The sequence below is a fragment of the Chelonoidis abingdonii genome, chromosome 9 (genome assembly GCF_003597395.2).
Source record: "Chelonoidis abingdonii isolate Lonesome George chromosome 9, CheloAbing_2.0, whole genome shotgun sequence".
Lineage (NCBI taxonomy): Eukaryota > Metazoa > Chordata > Testudines > Testudinidae > Chelonoidis > Chelonoidis abingdonii.
In genome coordinates this window covers 79,608,625-79,629,735 of record NC_133777.1, presented here as the reverse complement: position 1 = coordinate 79,629,735, position 21,111 = coordinate 79,608,625, and the positions used below count along the sequence as shown (strand labels likewise).

The 21,111-nt window shown below is 45.3% G+C and overlaps 1 protein-coding gene across 1 annotated transcript in view; it reads left to right on the top strand.

The window, feature by feature from the left end:
* IGDCC3 (immunoglobulin superfamily DCC subclass member 3) overlaps nucleotides 1-21,111 on the top strand; it is a 166,797-nt gene that overhangs the window by 125,231 nt on the left and 20,455 nt on the right. The window contains exons 7-8 of the mRNA XM_032766045.2: nucleotides 20,211-20,458; nucleotides 20,883-21,047. Of these exons, the coding sequence (XP_032621936.1) occupies nucleotides 20,211-20,458; nucleotides 20,883-21,047 (413 nt within the window). The remainder of the gene's footprint in view (nucleotides 1-20,210; nucleotides 20,459-20,882; nucleotides 21,048-21,111) is intronic.

Below are 21,111 nucleotides of genomic sequence, written 5' to 3'. Positions count from 1 at the left end.
GGACCTTTGGACTCTGGTGGGTGGGGGGTGGGGGGAGGGCCTCATACAGAAACGGTAGGGCTAACCTCCCTGAAATGGCGGTTCACCCACCACCCATGAGCTTTATAATACCCGAGGCTTTTTAGCATTAGGTTTCTGATGGTTTTGAAGCTTTGTGAAATGATCACGGGATGTGAGCTGGAATAAGAGTAGTGAGATATTATCCACTCTAAGAGGAGTTTTCATCCCAGTCAGGCATCTTTATAAAACTCCAGGCCCCGCAATGCCTTTGTGCACATCTCATGAGTTGTATTGCAGTGCTGGCTGAGTTCAGGGCCCCATCATGCATGGTGCTATACAGACACATAACAAGAAACAGTCCCTGCCCTGGAAAGCTTCCAATCTACAGAGACAAGGAATGAGGGAAAGGAAATTTTGAGAACTATTGATCTAGACCAAGGCTAGCTTGTGGATGCCTACAGGTGCTGTGGTCACACCTCTGACTGCAGTGTAGACATACCTTAAAGGTTTTGCCTAAGAGAATCTGTGACAGAGCCTGTCACCGAATCCAGTTCTTCTTCGTGTCCTAGTCCAGTGCTTTACCCATGAGACCATCCTTCCTCTCAGTCTGAGGAAGGTGGTAAGTACCCAAAGCTTGGAGGTACTCAAACCTATGGAGATACCCACATCTTTGGGAGTTAGTTTGGCGTACTTGGGCTTGCAACCCTGGGAGATGGAAGGGATGGCACGCACCTGAGAGAGTTTCCAAAGCCACTCATTTGAGAAGTGCAATTGCAAGTGGGTTTACAAGACAGCTGATTGCTTTGAGAGAGGATGAACAGGAGAAAAGAAATCAATGGTTTGTTTTCCTGCAAGGACCTTTTTCAATGTGTACCTTCGTTTCATTCTTGGGTGCATGACTAAGTATTGTAACCTGCTTAGTTCCAGGCAAAGTCCATTTGTGATTAGGCCTTTGGACTTATCAGTCACTTGCACTCAGAAAATATTTGTCCATATAATGATGGATCTAGAATCTAATGGTAATGAAGCTACTAAACTGCACTCTAAGCTTTTTAATTAGATTACCTGGTTTCCTGGAAAATACATTTGGATTAAAACTCAGCTTAATATGGCTATAAAGAGGTCTGAATGCCCCCAAAGGGGTTTTTTGAAAAAGAATAAATCATCCAAAGTCATATTGTGCACTAATTGATTTCCAAATGCACCATATGAACAACCCTGCTCCTGAAAATGACACAGCTAGAAGTGATGGATAAATATGTCAAGTGCCAGAAGCAGTTCGGAAGAGGGGCTCCGTCCGAGGAATGACATCGGATCAGAGCGTGCATTCTCCCCTCACGTCCATTGGAGATGTTCTTGTAGATAGCTGCCTAACAAAATTAAAGCACAACAGCTGGGAGAACTTCCCAGTCAAACCCTTTGGTTCTGCATCGGGCTGTAATGTTGAACAAACAGCACAGTGCGTGAAGCACTGGAATGGGTTATCTAGGGAAGATCTCTCACCACCTATGCGAGGACTTCATGGTTGTCACTAGCATGGCATGGAAGGTGGGGCATAATTTCTGTGACTATATCTTCCAGTTCGAAAGCACATTTCAATTGGTCTATGTTTCTGGCCCTGCTCTCCTCTCCTTCCACACCATTTGAGTGTCTGAAGCTAATCAGAGCTAGTATTTGTGAAGAGCAACTGTTTCGTTCCAGTGGCTTAATATTTGCCAAAAGCAAATGTCAACTGAGAGATTTGGTCCCAAATTACTATTACTATTTGCTATTACTAATAATGTATGAGTTATTTCTTGTACTGTGGTAGCGCGTCAGGACACTAATCATTGTCCAAGACCTTGCTGTGCTTGGTGTTGACTACTCAAGTAACAGAAAGCAGGTCCCTGCCCCCAAAGAGTTTACAATGTAAATATAAGACAAAGAGACAAGAGGTGGATGCGACAGCCAGATGGGGTTGCACAAGGAAACAATGATGTTACTGCTCAGCGTGGAAGCAGATTTCACAGCACACCAGCTGCCTAGCCAGGGTAAAGATTTTGTAGACACATCTTCTTAAGGAGGACGATGAGGTGGCTTTACAGATGTTTCCTGGGAGCTCCTCTCATGTGTAAGGGCCTTGCAATTCTTACTGTGTCGGCTAGTTACATAGGTCCAGTATTGTTTCTGCTCCCTGATTCGTTCACTTGCATAACTACCAACACGGCACGCATTGTCCATGTTACAGTCAAAGAGAAAATTTTTAATCCCACTGCTTCAGTGGGATTGTCCATGAGAATTGGCTTTAGGATCCTGGCCATGCAGAGGAAAGATGCTCATCGTGTTCATGCACGTAAATAAATTCAAAGTAATTCACTGGCAGTCATTAATTGCACCAGTGATTCTCTGGTACTCAGCGTACTGGATTTCTGAGATGCCATAATGAACATTAAAGGATAAATGCCCAGACAGATAGAAGTGGGACTTACACATGCTGTTTGGGTGACTGTAACACAGTCATTCTAATAGCATGGCAGAAGGTAAACAGAGCCTCTTTGAGAGGGTAGCTATTGCATTGTTCTTTCCACGTGGTTGGGTTTCGTTCACTTTGTGCAATAATTGATCTGTGCCCCCTCGACAATACGAAATAATAAAGAATGCATGGCCCAGTCCCCGCATGCAGCAGGAAGAACTGGAATGGGGCTGGATGTGAGAAGATATTGTAGCGCTTGAATCCAGCCCCTGGTCTCTGCTCTGCCAGCATCCCCACCCTGGACATTTCCTGACAGCCCTCTCAGGGGTGTAGTCCTTCCACGCGTGATTTGGATCCAAGCCAACCCTGGTAAGGTAGAATGCCTTGTGTGAAGAACCTGGCTCCAGCATCAACCCTGCCTATTAAACTTTTCCTCCTGCTTCCTTGTTGCTACCAGCTCCCCAGTGTATTTTGCACGTGTTCAGTAGATTGCCCCCACTCAGGCCCTCGAGGTACCCTTTAAAGGAGCCGTGTTCAGATCTGTCAGGAACGCAGCTGAACACAGCAGGGAAGGTTTAGACTGCATGTGAAAATGAGGCGTGTAATCCCAAAAGAGCAGAGCTGTTTGTGGCCAAGGTCACAAAGCACTTATAACTTCCTTAAGACAATGTCTCAGGGCAAAAAGAAGATGCAGGCATAGACTAGCCTAGGATTTTGTACCCACCCGGGAAGGGCAGTAAGAGAGACCACCTAGCTCCTGGAGTCATGTGATTACATGAAAATCTTGCTTCTTGTTCTTAAGAAGTGTATTTCTAGCCCTAGGGGTTGTGGAGAAAAGCTGGAAAATGTTGACCACAAAGACTGAAAAACCAAAAGCAAATAAAATAACCCCAAATTTGTTGTTTTTAAAATCTCACGATGGGGGAGGGGGGGAATTCATGAATGCCGGAGGTGACCATGCTGGATTTTCCTTGTCTTGTGGGTGAAGTGCAGGACAAGGAGTCAAGAGATCAAAGTTCTCAGCCTAGCCATTCCACATGGTTACTGGGAACGCCCAGATAGTGCACTAGAAATGTACAGATGATGTGGCAAGTCCTTGGGCAAGTCATTTGAATTCTGTGCCTCAGTTTCCCCTTCTCTAGAAAAGGAATTTTAATATTTCACCCTGGTATTATGATTCATTAACATATGTGAAATGCTCTGACATCCTCAGGCAGAAGGCGCTGCTATATAAAGGTACAAAGTACACCTCTACCTCCATACAATGCTGTCCTCGGGAATCAAAAAATCTTACCGCGTTATATCGAACTTGCTTTGATTTGCCAGAGTGTGCAGCCCCACCGCCCCGGAGTGCTGCTTTACCGCGTTATATCCAAATCCGTGTTATAGCGGGTCGCGTTGTATCGAGGTAGAGATGTAGTATTGTCTGCGGTAGACATTTGTTTATGGAAATCTCTCCCTCCCTACTTATTTCCCTTCTCCTTTTTGGATTCTTACAACTTCCCATTTAGAGACCTAATCTTGAAAAACTTACGTTCACTCCAGTGGGAGAGAGGCAGTCCCCAGATCAGTGCCAGAAAGGGAGGCTGAGGTACTTAAGTGATCCTTCCTGTATTCCAATCAGATAGAAGCCATATATAGGAAGTTCTTTCTGTAGACTTTGCAGAGGGAGGCATCATGCAGTTGAGAGGAGGCCCATTAGCTTCTGGAAGTCTAGATCATCCTGTGTCATGCCCCGTATGGGCTGCTTCTGCACAAGGAAAGCAAACCGCACGCCAGAGAAACTTCTGATCCTCTTTTGTCTGTTAACCATAGTAGGCAGCAGTCAGAAGGCTAGCGCAGAGGATAATGCACTTCCGTTAAGAAGCACTGTATCTACACTGGCTTTTACTCGCTTTCCTGAGATCATACTTCAAAAATATTGTCTGATGCACTGGGAATTACAGAAGTTTCCTGATAATTATATCTGATTATTCAAATTATAGGCTGGGGAAAGAGGCGGGTGTTCAGAACCCTGTCTCCTGTTGAGGGTATTTCTCTGTCCATTTGATCCCTCAGGGAAAAAAGGGAATCAGTTTTGGGCATATTGTATTCTCTGTTCTCCCTCCCATTTCCCCCCCCCCCCACACAACCAAACAAGGAAAAACTAGCCTGGAGCTCTTCCTGACGTGTGCCAGTTCCAGCCCAGATTGATCTCCAAAGGCAGGAGTAAATAGAAGTTCAGGGCCACATTGTTTTGTGGTCTGAATGTTAAACAAGGAAAGACCGTTTCAAAGGCGTTTTGGGTTGTATTTCCTGGTACGAAAGGACACACCTTTGACTTTGGGGCCATTTCCTCTCATGGCTTCCCATGCCAGAGTTCTATTGAAATCAATCAGAATTTTGAGTAAGAATTGATGGCAGGAGGTAGAGTTTGGTCATACAGAATTGTCCAGATGGAATAGCTGGACTAAACTGCTGCCTTATGGAGAGTCCCAGGATGAGGCCTGGGTCCTTTTGAAGGGATGTGTGCATATGTCCTTAGGTACTAAGTGGTGGCTAAAATAATTGGAAGAGAAGGAAGGACTATTAGAGGACAAGTAACTTTAAAATATAAAAAGACCGTCAACAATTTTCCCCACAAGAGAATTTGACTCTCTTCTTGAAAATTGTTCAAGCCTCATTTTCAACCCGCGGTATCCGAGTTCGGTATGTTGAAGAAACACTGAATTTAGAACTGGGCTTTGGATGGGTGAAAAATTCTATCCCATGGGGTAGGTGGAAACGACTGCTCTTTACGACTAAAACCTCAGCAGATTGTGATTCATTATATCCCTTGGACCTGTGCCTCACTGAGCCAGTTATTTTAGTGATCTTCAGCCATGGTATGGGGCTATGGACCCAGTGATTCACTTGCCAAGCAATTTATAGTCTTTTTGCATAGTCAAATGACCTTTACAAGCGAAGTCCAAGAAATACCCTTTCCATTCCCCCATCTGTAAAATGTGAATTCCAATTATTTTATGCTCTGAAGAGCTCTTAGTACATTAACATTAAAGATCGTCCGATACTATGCCCTCTCCAAAGTAGGTGGTTTTGTTTTGAAAATGCCAGCAGTGTGGGAACAAAATATCTGATCAATGTTTAGCAAAAATCAAAGGCAATTCTGGATCACGGATAATTGTTAATGAAAAATGCATGAAGGCCCAGGCCTAGGGAATTGTGGGATTTTCCGTTAAAAGCTGTGAATAAAAATCACTTTTCCTAAGAAGTAAGATTCTTGCTGTGTGATCCTTTTCTCAGACCCTAGAGCCCATGTTTGTTGGAATGACTGTACATTTGACCAGCTCGTTGGAATTTGTTTCATCTGACAAACATAGGGCTGAATTCTGCTCTTGGATCCTCTCAGTAGATTGCAGCTCTGATTTGCTCACCCTGAACGTGCAGATTCCAGTGGGAGATATGGAACAGGTAGAGTGGAGTCTGCATACATAGTGCCAGATCCTCAGCTGGCGTATATTGGTGCAGCTTCATTGACTTCAGTGGAGATATGCCCCTTTGCTTTAGCCGAGGATCTGTCCCACTCTGCCCTGATCTGAGAGCACACATTCGCCTACAGAATGATTTCAGTTGATCATGATCAACAGTACATTATTTTGCAGTTTACAACAACAAGAGTCCGACTGCTTCTTAAATAGTTACAAACCCACAGGCTGGAATGGTTTCCCCAAAGATGGAAGGGGAAGTATAACACGTTGCTGGCAAATTCCAACACTTTTGTGGTCAATGCAATCGGCAAGAGAACATATCACTACCATGGCGAACGGGTGGTTCTTTTGGACGGTAGAGGTGAGCTCGCACACTTTTCAAAATCGTGCCTTTGAGGTTAGTAGATTGAAATATACCAGGAGAGGATGAGGCAAGAAATAATAACAAAATTGCCACTATGAAAGGTTTATTGCTTTTCATCATTTGACCCAGTAAGTGTTCAGTAGGTTCCAGGGGGTCATTTTCAGGCTAGAAATAAATCAGGTTCAGAGGTTTATGTAGCTAGGCTGCAATTTCCATAACAGCAAGTAACAAAGGCCAATATCTACAGAGAAGGCAGGCTCTAAATATTGATTTTTCAGGAAGATTTTATTTACAAAATGGTAATTAAGGGGTTTCAATTATTCCACTGAAAAAGGGCATCAGCACAACGCAGGTGGTTTTTGCTATCTCAGTGACCTTAGCTCATGAACTGTCCTCCTTTAAACTCTGTTACCTTTATGTGTTGAGGTCCTGTTGTCAGTATCCCTTGAATGACTTACTACCAGAGTGATGTGGGTTACACCCTCATCGGAGAAAATTATACATTGTAAATAAATGTAGAGAAAGATTTGTTCCTTCTCCTTATGCTGACTTCCATGCAATACACAGGATATCATTCTAATAGATGTTAGTCCCTATCCGCCTGCTCTTGTATATGCTGCATTGTCAGCTTTTGAATATCAAATGCAAGCAAACTACCTATTGCTATGGCTGAATAGAATAACTGCCCCTTGAAGGGGAGTGAAATAATTCATTGGCTTCTTATGAAAATAAATAGGGGTTCATGGTCCCAGCAAAATCCCGCGGACATGACTGAACTGCATGCACAAATTTGGGGAACAATCGGTCCCCTGTGTTTCAAGTGTAAGCAGAGTCAGGATGAGCTCTACCCTGTCATCTGGTGGTGAATTATGGGGAATGTGGAAAGGAATTTTAGGTATTTGCATTGGCACTCCCACCACACCTAGCATAGCCCACGGCAGCCTGGGATGGTTATTTTGACAGCTCTGGGATCCCCAATTTCTTTGTTATTGGCGCAGGAGGCGTAAAGTGTTGTCACCCAGATTATGTGAATGAGGAACTATGAGACTGCTTTATGACAGAGATATCTCAATATCAATTAAGTAGCACTTGCTAGACAAGGGGCATGGGTGTCAAAACCCATTGAAATAAGAGGGGTTGGGGATTGGTGTGTGTTCCTGATGGGATGGGCCCCTTTTGAGGGCCTGGAACACCAATTGCACATCCTCTTCTCTCCATTGTTGAAGAGCAGAGCTAATTTTTATTCCATTAGGAGTCCATCTAGAGGCTGCTGAGCTGAATTCACATTGGGCCAATGGTGCACCAGCACCGGGGCTCCTCTACTACAAGCTGAAATCACTAAAAGAGCTAAGCTTACTGAGATCGCTGAGTGCTGTGTTAACTAGTTGGGGAGCCTGAAGATCTATTGCTAAGTGGCTGGCAGAGTGGAGCAGTTTGCAGCATGTTTGGAGCAGCTCATGGAACAGTGAGTGGAGTGGAGCGGTTTGCAGGGACGGCTGGAGTGGCCCATGGGTTGGCTGGAAGAGCGGCACAGCTGGTGTAGTGGAGCTGGTCGTGGTGAAGGCTGCAGCAGAACTCCACGGAAAGGCAGAGCAGTTGGTCCTGGCCTACGTAAGGTGCTCCTTAACACTCCGTGTGTGCCCCCCTATTTCCACCCTGGCTGGGGGGGGGGTAAAAATCTGCAGATAAACTTTTGAACTCTGTGGTGGCACTGACCAGAGACTTTTGGGTTGTTGGACTTTTGTGTGATTGTACTTAAGACCCTACGGGGGAAAGGACATTGCCAAATGTACTTGGGGGTGGGTTTTTGCTTATGGTTTGTGTTATAATCTTGTTTGTGGTGTTTCTCCAACGTGATGCCGCATTGTTTCCCTCCTTTATTAAAAGGATTTTGCTACACTCAGACTCCGTGCTTGCGAGTGGGGAAGTATTGCCTCCTAGAGGCACCCAGGGAGTGGTAGGTAATTGTCCCAGGTCACTGGGTGGGGGCTTGAGCTGGTTTTGCATTGTGTTATTGAAACGGAACCCCTGGATACTGAACCCGGCCCTTGTTGCTGCCACCTCAGAGGGGCAGAAGGGTTACACAAGTTTAGAGTGAGAACATCACTGATTATGGGTGGAGGGAGCTGCATGCTAAAGTATATTTCAATTCCCAGAAGCATGAAAAATAAGGAAGAACAAGAAGGCGGAGGGAGGGTCTAGATGTTAAGCAGCTGCTCCTCACTTAAAGATAATGTATGGGTTTGATTTTGTTTTGAAGGAATATGTAAAACCTGCTCTGCAACCTAATTGCCTCTGCAGCATGGGCTGTAGAATCCCTCAAACAGAGCACAAAGCCAACTGTAGAGCATCATCATAACTCAGGCTTCTCTGTACTGAGCAGGGATCGTGCATTAGGATCAGTGGTCATATCCCACAAGATGGATTTGCAGCAATTACAGGGCAGCTGACATGGATGAACCTCGGTCTTTCCCATCTCATGTGTCTCAGTGATTATTTTGCTGCTGCTGTGATTTTTCTCAGTGGTCTGTTCCATCTAGCTGATGTATGAATAACTTGCTGATTCAGTGTTATAATTCACTCATGTGTTGGTTATGTATGGAAAACAATACATTTATAGAGGGGTCCCTTGTACAGCTCTGCATGTTTTCCCGTTCCTCCTTTTATATCTTAACCCTGCCCCCAACACACACCCGACCAGCGCACCCACACCCAAACAGACATAAAGACGGCCATACTGGGTCAGACCATGGTCCATCTTGCCCAGTGTCCCCTCTCCAGGGGGACAGAAGTTTGGGAGAATGTATGGAACCCACCTTCTGGAAGTCACAGGTTTAAGGTTGCCCCAGCATGGAGTTGCATCCCTGATTATCTTGGCTAATAGCCATTGATGGACTTATCCTCCATGAACTTTTCCAGTTCTTTTTTGAATCCAGTTATACTTTTGGTCATCACAACATCCCAAGGCAATGAGTTCCACAGGCTAGCTGTGCGGTGTGTGAAAAAGTGCTTCCTCTTGTTTGTATGAAACCCACTGTCATCAAACTATGTAATGAAGAAAAACCTGTCATTGGCCATTGTCTACTGTTTAGAGCAGGGATCCAGGAACCAGGAAGCCACTGTAGTTTGTGTCAGGTTCTCTGCTGGCGTAAGAAGACACAGCACCATAGAAGTGAATGGAATTGTGCCTTCTGACATCAACAGAGAACCTGGCTCCTGAGTTCTGTTCCGAGCTCTGACACTGACTTTGGACAAGTCATTTAAACTCTCTGTGACACCCGTTCCCTGTCGGTAAAATGAAGATAATTATACTACTCACCTCTGTAAATTGCTTTGAGATTAGTGCCAGGTATTGTTAGAGATGGATCTTAATTGAAACTCCTTCAGACATTGGGAAAGCTCTGATCCCTACCCAAACTTTGCAGCTCAGGCCCTTCTCTGTAAGAGGTACCAACTGAAACCAGTGATCCAAGAGCCCTTGAACTGTGGGAAGTTTGGATTTGGCTTGGGATTTAGATCTGAACCGGCAGCTGGGACACCTGTAATTATTATTATTATTATTATTTATATCTGTATCCACAACAGTAAAATCCTAAAGAATCCAAAGCGCAGTTTGTGTACCACGAGTGTGTGCGCATTGCATGCCCGTGTGTGCTTTGCATGCACATGCAGTTGCGTGTATGCTTGTGAGAGAAAATACATTCAAAGTGAAGGTTAGACTGCAGCTGTGCTGAGACCACTGCCTGTCCTGCTGACCTGGAGTGTGTCTATTGATTCTCATCTTAGCCTGCAGGCCCTTAGGGGCAGGGACTGTCTCTTTGTTCTGTGTGTGTACAGAGCCTAACACAACAGGGTGCTGGTCCGTGATAATACAAATAATAAATCATAATAATAATGACATGGGCCTGGATTGAAACTAGATGACTGTGGCTTCTGCAGTATGTGGGATGCAGCTTGTTATCTCCTCTGTGGCCAACTAGTTCTGCTGCCTTGGGCCTAGGATTTGGTGGAGCTGAAGCCCTGTCCCCTCGACGTGTTGTGCACCCCGAAGGAGTAGGCAGGAGCAGTCCCTGTTTTCCCCTGAAATAGACAGGAATTCTGCCTAACTCTTATGTGGGCGACCTGGGAACAGGGCAGTTCCATGCTCCCTCATCCCAGTGCACAACCATATGACGGTCAAGCAGAATCTGGACCTAAATCTGTAAGACATTCAGGTACCCTGTTGATGAGCACAGGACAGCTAGATATGGAGCCTCTCTTTCAGGATCTACCTACCTGCCCATTTTTAATGGACTGTGCTATCTGGGTACGACTTCTGTCCTCCGTCTTACTCCAGTACTTTTGGAAAAACTGTGGTAGGTCTGAGCCAGGCGCCAGTTGCAGGATTTAAACCAGATCCTGGTCAGCCAGAAAGAATAAGTATGAATCCATAGAGTTTAAATCGAGAAGAGACCATTCTGATCATCTAGTTTGACTTCCTGCACAACACAGGCTAAAGCATTTCACCTAGTGGTTCCTGCATCAAGTCCATCATGTCTGGTTGAGCTAGAGCACATTGTTTAGAAAGACGTCCAACTCTGATGTAACGATTTCAAGTGATGGAGAATCCACCTCGTCCCTTGGGCAGTTCTTCCATTAATTACCCTCACTCTTAAAAATGGGCACCTTATTTCCAATCTGAATTTGTCTAGCTTCCAAATGGGGGACATTTTGGGAATGACGTCGCCATGCATCACTCCAGGCAAAAGCTTTTTTCTTACCATGCTGGCAAGTGGCTGTGAGACAGTTATTCATCTGTACAGTCGTCTCTGAGACAGACCATCACAAACACAGTCATGCTGGCCATAGTATGTGGTAGGAAACTTTTTGAATGGGCAATTGCCGTGCACCTGAATGCTGACTGGTACATTCTTGCCATCAACAAAACTGAAAAGGCTCCCACAACTAGTCACATTCTAATCTCTGCATTAGTTGCATCACATTTTCTCCTGATCAGGAGCGAGCCTCTTTTTGTGTGTGCACATGCTGATACCTTTCCAAGTAGGCCTCTCTTTTCCTTTGTGCCACTGAATCAGTGAAGAGGTTTCCTTCCCTTTGGAAAGCTGAGCTCTGGTCACTTGCCTAGACCTCTGACCCAAGTGAGATCAGTCATCTTGATTGCCTGTGAACCAAGAGACAGCTTGTGAATATGCTGCTTTTGAATGGCTGAGGCCTCCTGTTCCTCTCCACCCCCCACTTCAGATCAGCATGGTGTGAATTGACAACAACCCTGCTCTCCACTTTTATCAATGCCTGTCAGTGCATTGTGCAAAAATTTGATTGAGCTCTCAGCTCACTGAGCATCTTTAGTGGCCAGCAGAAAGCGTTCTGGCATCTCATATCGTCTGATGCGTTAATGTTGCCATCAGTCTGGCAGGAGTGGAAAAGTTTCCAAAGAGCAGATGTCCCAACGTGACAGATTTTCTGTTCACAGGGAGAAATAAAGGGCACTTGCATATTTCAGGCATTTCGAGCCAGAGCCACTCTGCAGCTGTGTGAAGGGGAGGGGGATGTCACATAGCAGCTCGACATTTTGCTTTTGTTTGAGCGTCTTAATAAAAAAATTAAAAAAAAAAAACTTTGGGAAACAGGGCCAGATTCTGCTCCAAATGAGAGCAGATTTTTGTGGGGTTCACAATGTGTAAAATCAGGCAGAATTGGTCCCATAAATATTTAAGAGGCAAACTGGAGCTTACCAATGGCCTCTTCGAGGAGCAGAGCCTTGTATTTGGATGAATTATCATCTGACTTGCTGCTAGGTAACCCCCCTTAGAATTTAGGCATGATAGAGATTACCATGGTGTAGGCCAGTGGTCCCCAACACGGGGCATTTATCTGCGCCCGCCTACTGACAAGGGAGCACTTCCGCCAGACAACCCGTCGCCAAGGAGCGCGGCCGCCAGACAACCAGCCGCCGAGAAGCGGCAATGCCAAGAAGTGTCGCTGCTGAAATGCCACTGGTTCTCGGCAGCATTTCAGCGGTGACACTTCTCTATGACGCTGCTTCTTAGCAGCATTTCAGCGGCTGGTTGTCTGACGCCCGCCACACGCTTCTGGGAATATGACTATGCTATTGCAACAGAAAGGTTAGGGACCACTGGTGTGTAGGCAGGGTACTGGAACAATTTATATAGTGGGGGTGATCAGAGACATTGAACCAAATTGAACCATATAAACCCTGTATATGATGGAACTACTTCAACCCAGGGGGTGCTGCTGTACCCCCCGGCATCCCTAGTTCCAGCACCTGTGGTCACTGCTTCCACTGAGGATATTGACAGTCCATTTGTGATATCCGCAGGTCAGGTTGTATTGTTTTTTTCAGCGTGAGTGTGTGTGTGCGTGAGAGAGAGAATGAACCTTATTTTGAGGTTACTAGTTCCTTATATATTGTATCTTATGAGAAGCACAGCATTTTTTCCTAGGATAAGCACTCTGCCTGCTTCTCTGCCCTCAATTTCTACACCTCATTAAGGTTTTTAGGTGTTGTTGAAAATTTAATAATTGTATCGACCCACTGTCTGTGACCTAGTTCAAAGTAACACAACATCTGTGGCCTCTGTTGATCATTTTTAATGGCTATCTTTAGTCCTAATCATCTACCACTCACAAACTCGCACTTGTAAACCTCCAGGAAAGAAAAGTTTTAAAGAGTATTTAAGGCAGAGGTTTTAGCTGTGTGCTGTCTTTGGTGTTGTCAGAATCTTCTTTCTTCAGAGATGAGAGTCTGCTCTAGGAATGTTAGCTGCTGGTATAAAATCTCACAAGCTATGACTCAGCGAGGAAGTTTAGTTATTTAATATGGCAGAACACAGTGATATCAGGGTCCTATTGGTAAGGCATATGGTGCCTGTGAAATATCACAGGGTTTGCCTTCCCAGAGCCTGATCACTTAGCATCCCCAAGGACCTCTTGGACTGGAAGTTCTAGCATCTGGACAACATGGTTTGGTTTAAAATGGCAGCTAATCACCTCACACTTTGCCCTCTGAAATGCTCTCTGAAAATACAGGAGAAAGGGTCAGGTATACAGTGGCGCTCTCACAGCAGTTGTGTTGCCTGCTAGCATTCCACTAAGATAATCTGCCAGCAGACATGTTGAGGCAAGCCACTTTCTAATATTGAAGCAGTCAGAGGCAGATCCAGTTTTAATGGAAATAGTATAATTTCATCTGGACTGGCAGCACGATGCTGGCTGGAGAGTACGCTGTCTTCAGCTGGGGGAAGGGAGATCTGGGTCAGAGTCAAGGCACCAGTCCTATTCTTTAAGGCCCTCAATGGGTATCTTTCCATTCATGACTGACTAGGACAGCTGCACTTGTCAAGAATGTTGATGCTGTTAGTGCCTGGGATGAGATTTTTGGTAGGAGGTGGTGGGGTGGAGGCAGAGAGTTCTTGGAGGACTGTGGGTCTCTCTTCTGGAGATGATCCCAAGTCTTGTTCTGTTGCTGTACAAAGGCCACCTTCTTATGCGAAAGCCTTCCTGCAGTGACAGCAGTCAAAGACCAAATAAATATGGAAAACACCTCCAGGGAAGAGTACCTAAACCTAGCCAGGGTGAACAGGACCCATTATGTGATTCAGATGTTATATGATTCTTTTTCCTGTATGCTGCATCTAGGTACTAGAGAGATGGATGCATTGTAAAAAACTTAGACAGTTCATGAACATTGAGGTAAATCAAATAACCCCTCCTAGCCCACACTGAGGAGTGTTGGCAGACCACTCTTGGGCAAGCCTGCCACAGCCCGAGCTGTACCTGTCCCGTGGCTAGAGGCAGATATCAGTCCAGCACTTTTCACCAGCACTAAAGATAAAAGAAACAAATGTTTTTAATTTCAAATTCAACCTGTGATTTGTGTTGCTGTGCTGTTCAGATTCCACTCTGAGAACTGCTGTTGCTCAGCTTTTATTATATTGCTGGTCTTCTGTGACACATTCAAGACCACCAGTGTTGGACTTCGGCAATAAAGAATTTCACCGGTTAAGAACAATAAACCACCTGCTCTAATCTACAGAGCCTGCTTAGCATTACCACAGGCAGCCACAGACTGGACTTGAATTGGATGCAGTCCTCTGATCCCTTAGGCAGAATAGGCCCTCGTATTAAGAGTTGTAACTAGGATCTTGGCTTGAGGCTGATCTGGGGGGCATTGCATTCGCAGTAGAGTGTGCATCCGAGGCTGTGGAATCTCCCGCCACCAGAGATCAGCAGGATCATCAAGCCCTACCATTTCTCGGTTATGACGCTCAACTCACTTTCCCCCAGTAATGCAACTGCAGAAAGACCAAATCACATTCTTCTGGAAGACAACCCCCGAGTGTGGGTCCACTCAGGGCAGATGAGGAGTCTAGGGAGAGGTAGAGAGTTTTGATCTCTTTTTCTGACAGCATTGGTGCGACTTGTTTAGGTATCTGACACCTGGATACTGCGGGGATTGGTGAATTAGATATGAGTTGGAGGCTCTTTCACACGCCATCTGGTGCCAAGGCATAAATTAGAAACTGGCTGATTGCAGACCCTGGGATTAGATCAGCATCTTCTCCTCTGGTGTCATGTGATTTCCTCAGCATGTTGCGACAGAGAGTTGACTTTTTGTTTTCAGAAGCTATATACATGTCAGAGAGCAGGGCATGAGGTACAGGTCTGTTTAAATAGGGGCCAGTTCCTAACATTTTCAGAGGCTCGCCACTACAGGAAGCTCTCAGGGAAGACATCTAAACCACAGACCATCTAATGAACCACTGCCCTCTACGAGCCTTCTCTGGTGGGGCAGCTTTGATTCGTTCCATGTCACTGGAAGTCACAGAGTGGATGTCAGACTTGGACATTGACTTTGAGTGCTGCTTTGCAAGTGGCCATATGAAAAAGAAGGCTGTAGAGTCTGCTCCATTGATCAGAGCAGCCAGCCCAAGAATAAAACGAAAGGACAGTGAGGTGTGAACGGAGCTCGGGCACATCTCCCTTCCCAACTCTGACTTCCCACTGTCTTCCACTGTCTCTCTTCCTACATTTAAAATGTATATTAAACTCAGCTATATGTCAGTGGAAGCTAAATGCTTCCCATTGTTTCTGTGTCGTTTTGTCTGCAATCGGGAGGTTCCGCGCTCCCCTCTGCTTCAGAGCCAGCCTGGATAAGGCTGTTCCGAGGTACACAGATGCTCAGAGAATTCAGGAGAATAATCCCAATATTGACGCTGCAGACAGAATCGGCATTCCTGCTCCTTTCTCACATCATCTGTTTTATGCAAAGCTGCAAATACAGCTTTTGAATTGCATAATCCCGCCTTCCCACCATCCATCCTTGTGGAAGTCATCTCTTGTTGACACAGTTTAGCTACACATTGAACCTTCTTCCCCCTCTTTTCTTTTTCATTTAATCAGCTATGTTGAGTCTATGACTATGAAGGGAGCTTACGGTTTGATTCACTGAAATCACCATATCAGCTGCAACTACCCCATTTCGTATTCCATTTACAATGTTTCCAAGGAACAAAGGCCTAGGACATAAATAGATGGCTGTTAAACATTTGCTTGTGTGCGCCAGTCCTGATGATTTACAGGGCAGAATATGAATGTTAAATCAACAGCAATAATGAATTTTAATATAGGAAGACCAATATTTTTGTTACAATTAAAAGAATCATTCATTATGATATACAATCAGGCAATGCTGGGTTCTTTGTAATTTACATTTTCTACTTACGGTTTTTCACTGACATAAACAATGTGCCTGATTCTGACCTTACTTAAAGTCATGTAATTTCACAGACTTCAGCAGAGTTACTCCAGATTTTCTCCAGCGTAACTGAGATCAGAATCATCACCAGTGTTTCTTTATCTCTGGCATTCACCCTAATGTAATAAAATGTTTTTTTTAATGCCATGATCTGGTAGTAAATGAGGATTTGGTTAGACTTAGAGCATTTCTCACATACCAAAGGGTCTGTGTGTGTGTGTTTGTTTCTGGTTCAGGAATCATTTATTGCTTGCTGACTTTGACATATATTATACAAATGTCACTGAAACCCTGAGACATTATGCTCCAATGAAAGTTACTGCTAAGTTAGAAGTAAGCCAACGCACCACCCATTCAAAACCTGACAAATGTACTGAACAGAACTCAGGAAATCATCACAAGAACAACCAGGCAAATAAGCATAAATACAACGCAACATGTATGTGGCGACCACAATGTATAACTATATCATGTGGTAAAGCGGTAAGCAGAGTTTACGTACAATAATGAATGAAAAATATCCTCTGTGAAAATATACACCCAGCAGGATTTTGTCAGGTGATGAGAAACATCCAATAGAACATGGGAGGTTAAAATGCCAGTTCAAAGGTTAGTAAAAATATTTCCAACGTTGTCCAGTCCTGGCTGATGTAAATGTACCGGTAACTTCCTGACATCAGCTAGGGGTGGGGCTCAGGCACTAGGTTTAGCACCATGTCTGAGCTTTCCCAGAGTGGGGGGCTGGATCTGTGTGTTTGGTTAGGGTTCATCTCTAACAGAGACCTATGTAAACTACATCAATGGTTTATTATTTGCCCTTGAACGTGAGATAGAAATGGTGTGAAGATGCCATACACTGTACTTCTCCCACCAGGTGAAAATGATTTCATAAACATGTTCTTCTTCCTTTCACTCTTCCCAGTCAAGGCCCCATGCTGTGGGAACCTTTTTCCCCCCCAGAGAGGAGAGGCTGGGACAGGACACTCTTCCAGATCCCTTCTGCACTTTTTTGGCTGGCCAGAGGAGTTGGCTGGAGTCATTCACCTACCAGGACCGAGCGCCAGCCCCCTAGTCAATTCCTTTTGCACTTGAACTCAGAGCTCCATGTTAGTGCCTGACATCAGCCATGGAGATAACCTGTGGATGCTGTTCAGAGACGTTTGGCTCTTTTACTAGCCTCTGGTGATCAGTATTTACAGCGGCTAGTGTGAAACATTAATAAAGTGGGGGCTGGTCAGTGGGATTTCTAAGTGGATGGATATTCCCTTTAACTCGTCTTACATTCCTCCACACACAGGGCCATGTTCTCCCCTTGATGAGTTTAAGTAACTCCATTTAAGGCTAATAGAAGGTAACCTTATATATCAGTATTTTAGTATTCTAGCTGTGGTCCAGAGCACTACAATTTACAGCAGTGATTTGAACTATTACCTTCTCTTCTTTTTTTAAAATAAACGTTCCAGTATTTGCTCCCATACAATATATTCTCCTGCTGAGTTTAGCAGGAATTTACATCTTCAGAGCAGGCTGAAAAAAAGCATCATCTTCCTTCTTTTTAACACAATAGTAACTGGATTAACACAGTTATAAATATATTTTGTTTGTAACCTCCTTGAGCTACTGCATCAAGGTTGTTAAAAGCAACTCCAGTTTATTCTAGCTTCAAAGGCTGCCTGCCAGTTCCTATTAGGTAGTAAAAAGAACATTGTAAGAATACAGTGACCGAGGGTCTTTGAAGACTGATGTATTAGATATTGACTTGTGATTTCTTGTAACCATTTGATCGCAGTGACTTTAATCTCTTTTTGTTCCAAGTTTGATTTCTGAGGAAATACGTGAGAGATTGAAAGACCAGAGCATGTACTGTCTGCCCCACTCTCTCCCCCTTGTGAGAGCTGAAAGTTGTTAAAATGCTATTTTCAGGGGTGGGCAACCTGTGGCTCTTCAGAAGTTAATATGCGGCTCCTTGTATAGGCACCGACTCTGGGGCTGGAGCTACAGGCGCCAATGTGCCAGGGGGTGCTCACTGCTCAGCCCCTGGCTCTGCCACAGGCCCTGTCCCCACTCTGCCCCTTCTCGCCCCCTCCCCTAAGCCTGACATGCCCTCGCTCCCCTACCCCACTCCGGAGCCTCCTGCACCCCACGAATCAGCTGATCGGGAGGTGCGGGGACGGAGGGGGCGGCGCTGATCAGTGAGGCTGCCAGTGGGTGGGAGGTGCTGGGAGAGGGGTGGGGGAGCTGATGGCGGGCTTTGGCAATGTACCTTGGTAAATTCTGCCTCCTTCTCAGGCTCAGGTTGGCCACCCCTGCTGTTTTGAACAGTAAATAGCAAAATAGGCAGGTTGCTACTAACAAGTGTGTCCTCTTTTTTTTTTTTTTTTTTCCTTTCTGAAATCGATAGTTGCTGGCTCTGTTTGTCTGAGTCTGGGCAGCTGTTCCACCCCATTGGATATGAAATTGTCTCAGTTATAAATGGCCCTTGTCATAAAACTGTGCAGTTCTTGAAGCAGCAATTCACTTCAACTACCTGAGGTGTAAATGGAGTCTAATCCTTCTTATTACCACCTATCCAATGAACAACCATCCTGTCACACTGGCAGGACTGGGGCGCAAGCATCAATGAACAGAGCCACCAGCATTTTAGAAATTTGGGGCATGACCGGGTTTTTTTCCCTTCTGAAATGATAGTGACTGAAAACAGCCCCTAACCCAATAAGCAGTCACCCACCCCCATCCCTGCAATATGTTTGAAGAGCAGTTCCAACTGTCGCAGTATGAAATCGGTGCTTTCAGACACGAGCATCAGAAATGCACACGGCGGTTTTGTGAAAACCTGAGAACAGGCTCGCAGGCTCTGGATTTCGGTTTGAAATGATCCAGTTTTTCAGCACACAAAGGCAAAGGATGAAGCTACAGGCCTGCAGGATAAGTGGGCTAATCCTAATGTTACCCTAAGACTGCTATAATGTGCTATAATACAATTACAGCATCACCAGAGGGCTTTCTGATGGGGATTGATTAGACGTGGCTTAAATTTCACGTGCTTTGCCTTTGCTAGCTCATTGCCGGTAGCTATTATGATGATCCTTCTTAGCCAAGTTAACATCATGTGGAAAGACACAGGAACCAAGCAGAATTAGGGCCCATCTCTGCAAGGCATCCAGCACCGTTAACAGCTGAAGTTGGCATCAGCTGAGCTCAGCACCTGTCTGGAGGCTCTTGCCTTCTTGCAGAATCAGGCTCTTTAGTGGGACTAAAACCTTACTGAAAGTAGGGCTCAAAATTCATGCTATCCCTGTGCTGTCTTGCATACTCATCTGCTGAACTTGGATTGCTTCCCACCCTCATGACAATTTGTGATCGTGAAGCACTGGTTTCATCTCTAGGCTGAAATAGAAAATGACTGGCAAATATCTCAGATGTAAAGAGTTGTGCTGAAAGCAACTCAGCTGAGCTTGGGGGGAAGGGCAGACTGAGATTCCACTGAGAAAGGGCAGGTTCTAAGCAAGAAGATGAACATGGATCAGATGTGAGAATGCCTCCTCGCTCCTCTTCCTCGATATTCACCTGTTTATACAGCTGAGGATTGCATTCTCCCTCTGAGCGCCACCGCATTGTACTGGGAGCCCATGTTCCATTGGCTTCCTCTGTGACCCCTAACTCATTCTCAGAGTCACTGCTCGGTATAGGACACAGTCGCCCATCCTGTTACTGTGACCTACATTGTTAGTGTCCAATTCTTTCTCCACAGCCCATAGGCAGCAGCCCCTCGGGGCGTGCCTCTTCCCTTGTAACTTTAATTAGAGGGGACGACAATCTCTTCCATTCAAGACACAGATATGGTTACAAAATCAAGGTAATGTCTCCTCCTCTTCCTCCTCCCTGGGCTTTTCCTTTTCTTGGAATCATCAACATGCAGATGCAGGGTTGGTAGCCTGTTTATAGCTCCTGTTTGGCTCAGCAAGCAATGCCAAATGGGATTTATTTAAACAGTCCCTCAGTCAGTCTCAGGCATTCGTGACGTCTTCTCAGACCTGTCCGGATGGACCTCACTGTGGCAGGCGGGTAGGATTTTCAAGGGGCCAGATATTCCTAGAAAGGTGCTCAGCTCAGAACATCTTGTTTTGTTTTGTCTGTCTCTATTTTTAGCACGCTCACAATCTACGGGATCAGTCAGGAGGATGAAGCCATCTACCAGTGCATCGCTGAGAACAGCGCTGGCTCCACCCAAGCCAGCGCACGCCTGACGGTGCTGTGGGCAGATGGGTTGCCTGGACCTCCGCAGAATGTGAAAGCTGAGACGGTCTCCGCAACCACTGTCCAGGTATCCTGGAGTGAACCTCTGCAGAACACCAAGGAGATCATCGGTTATGTGCTGCACATAAGGAAAGCTGCAGGTATGGGACAAAAACTTGATGCTCCTTCTCCTAGGCATGTAAATGACTAGATAGAGAGATGATCAGGTTATCTCATCCCTGTCATCTGCATCTCCCTGAGGATTAATCTTTGTGTACAGGGCAGTGAATAAAAGATAAGAATAAGCAGAATATCAGAAAAGTGATACCAAGCCTTTCATATAGCCTAATAGCTAAATATAAGGAACTGAGTTCTCGTATTTCCTCTAAGAGGAAGGGGAAAGTGAAGCTATATGGGCCCAGTCCAACTCCCATTGTGAGCAGAATCAGGCCCAGGCAAATGCAGTTCCTTGTTTTGATGCAAAATTACAACTTAGTAAACTGTTGCTGCAACATTTGTCTGTCCCATCATTCCCTCTTAGGCAAACCTAATGGCTCTCTGCTTTCCCTTTCTTGTACATTCCAGACCCCGTGGAGATGGAATACCAGGAGGCTGTTAGCAAAAGCACCTTCCAGCAGCTAGTGGCGGATTTAGAGCCCTCGACCAGTTATAGCTTCTATATAAAGGCTTATACCTCCCGGGGTGCCAGCAAAGCCTCTGAAGTCATGCTGGTGAGCACGCTGGGGGAAGGTAAGGAGCCCTAAAGCTTGTGAGATCTGATGCTGGGAAACATGCGGATAGCAACGCCGTTTAT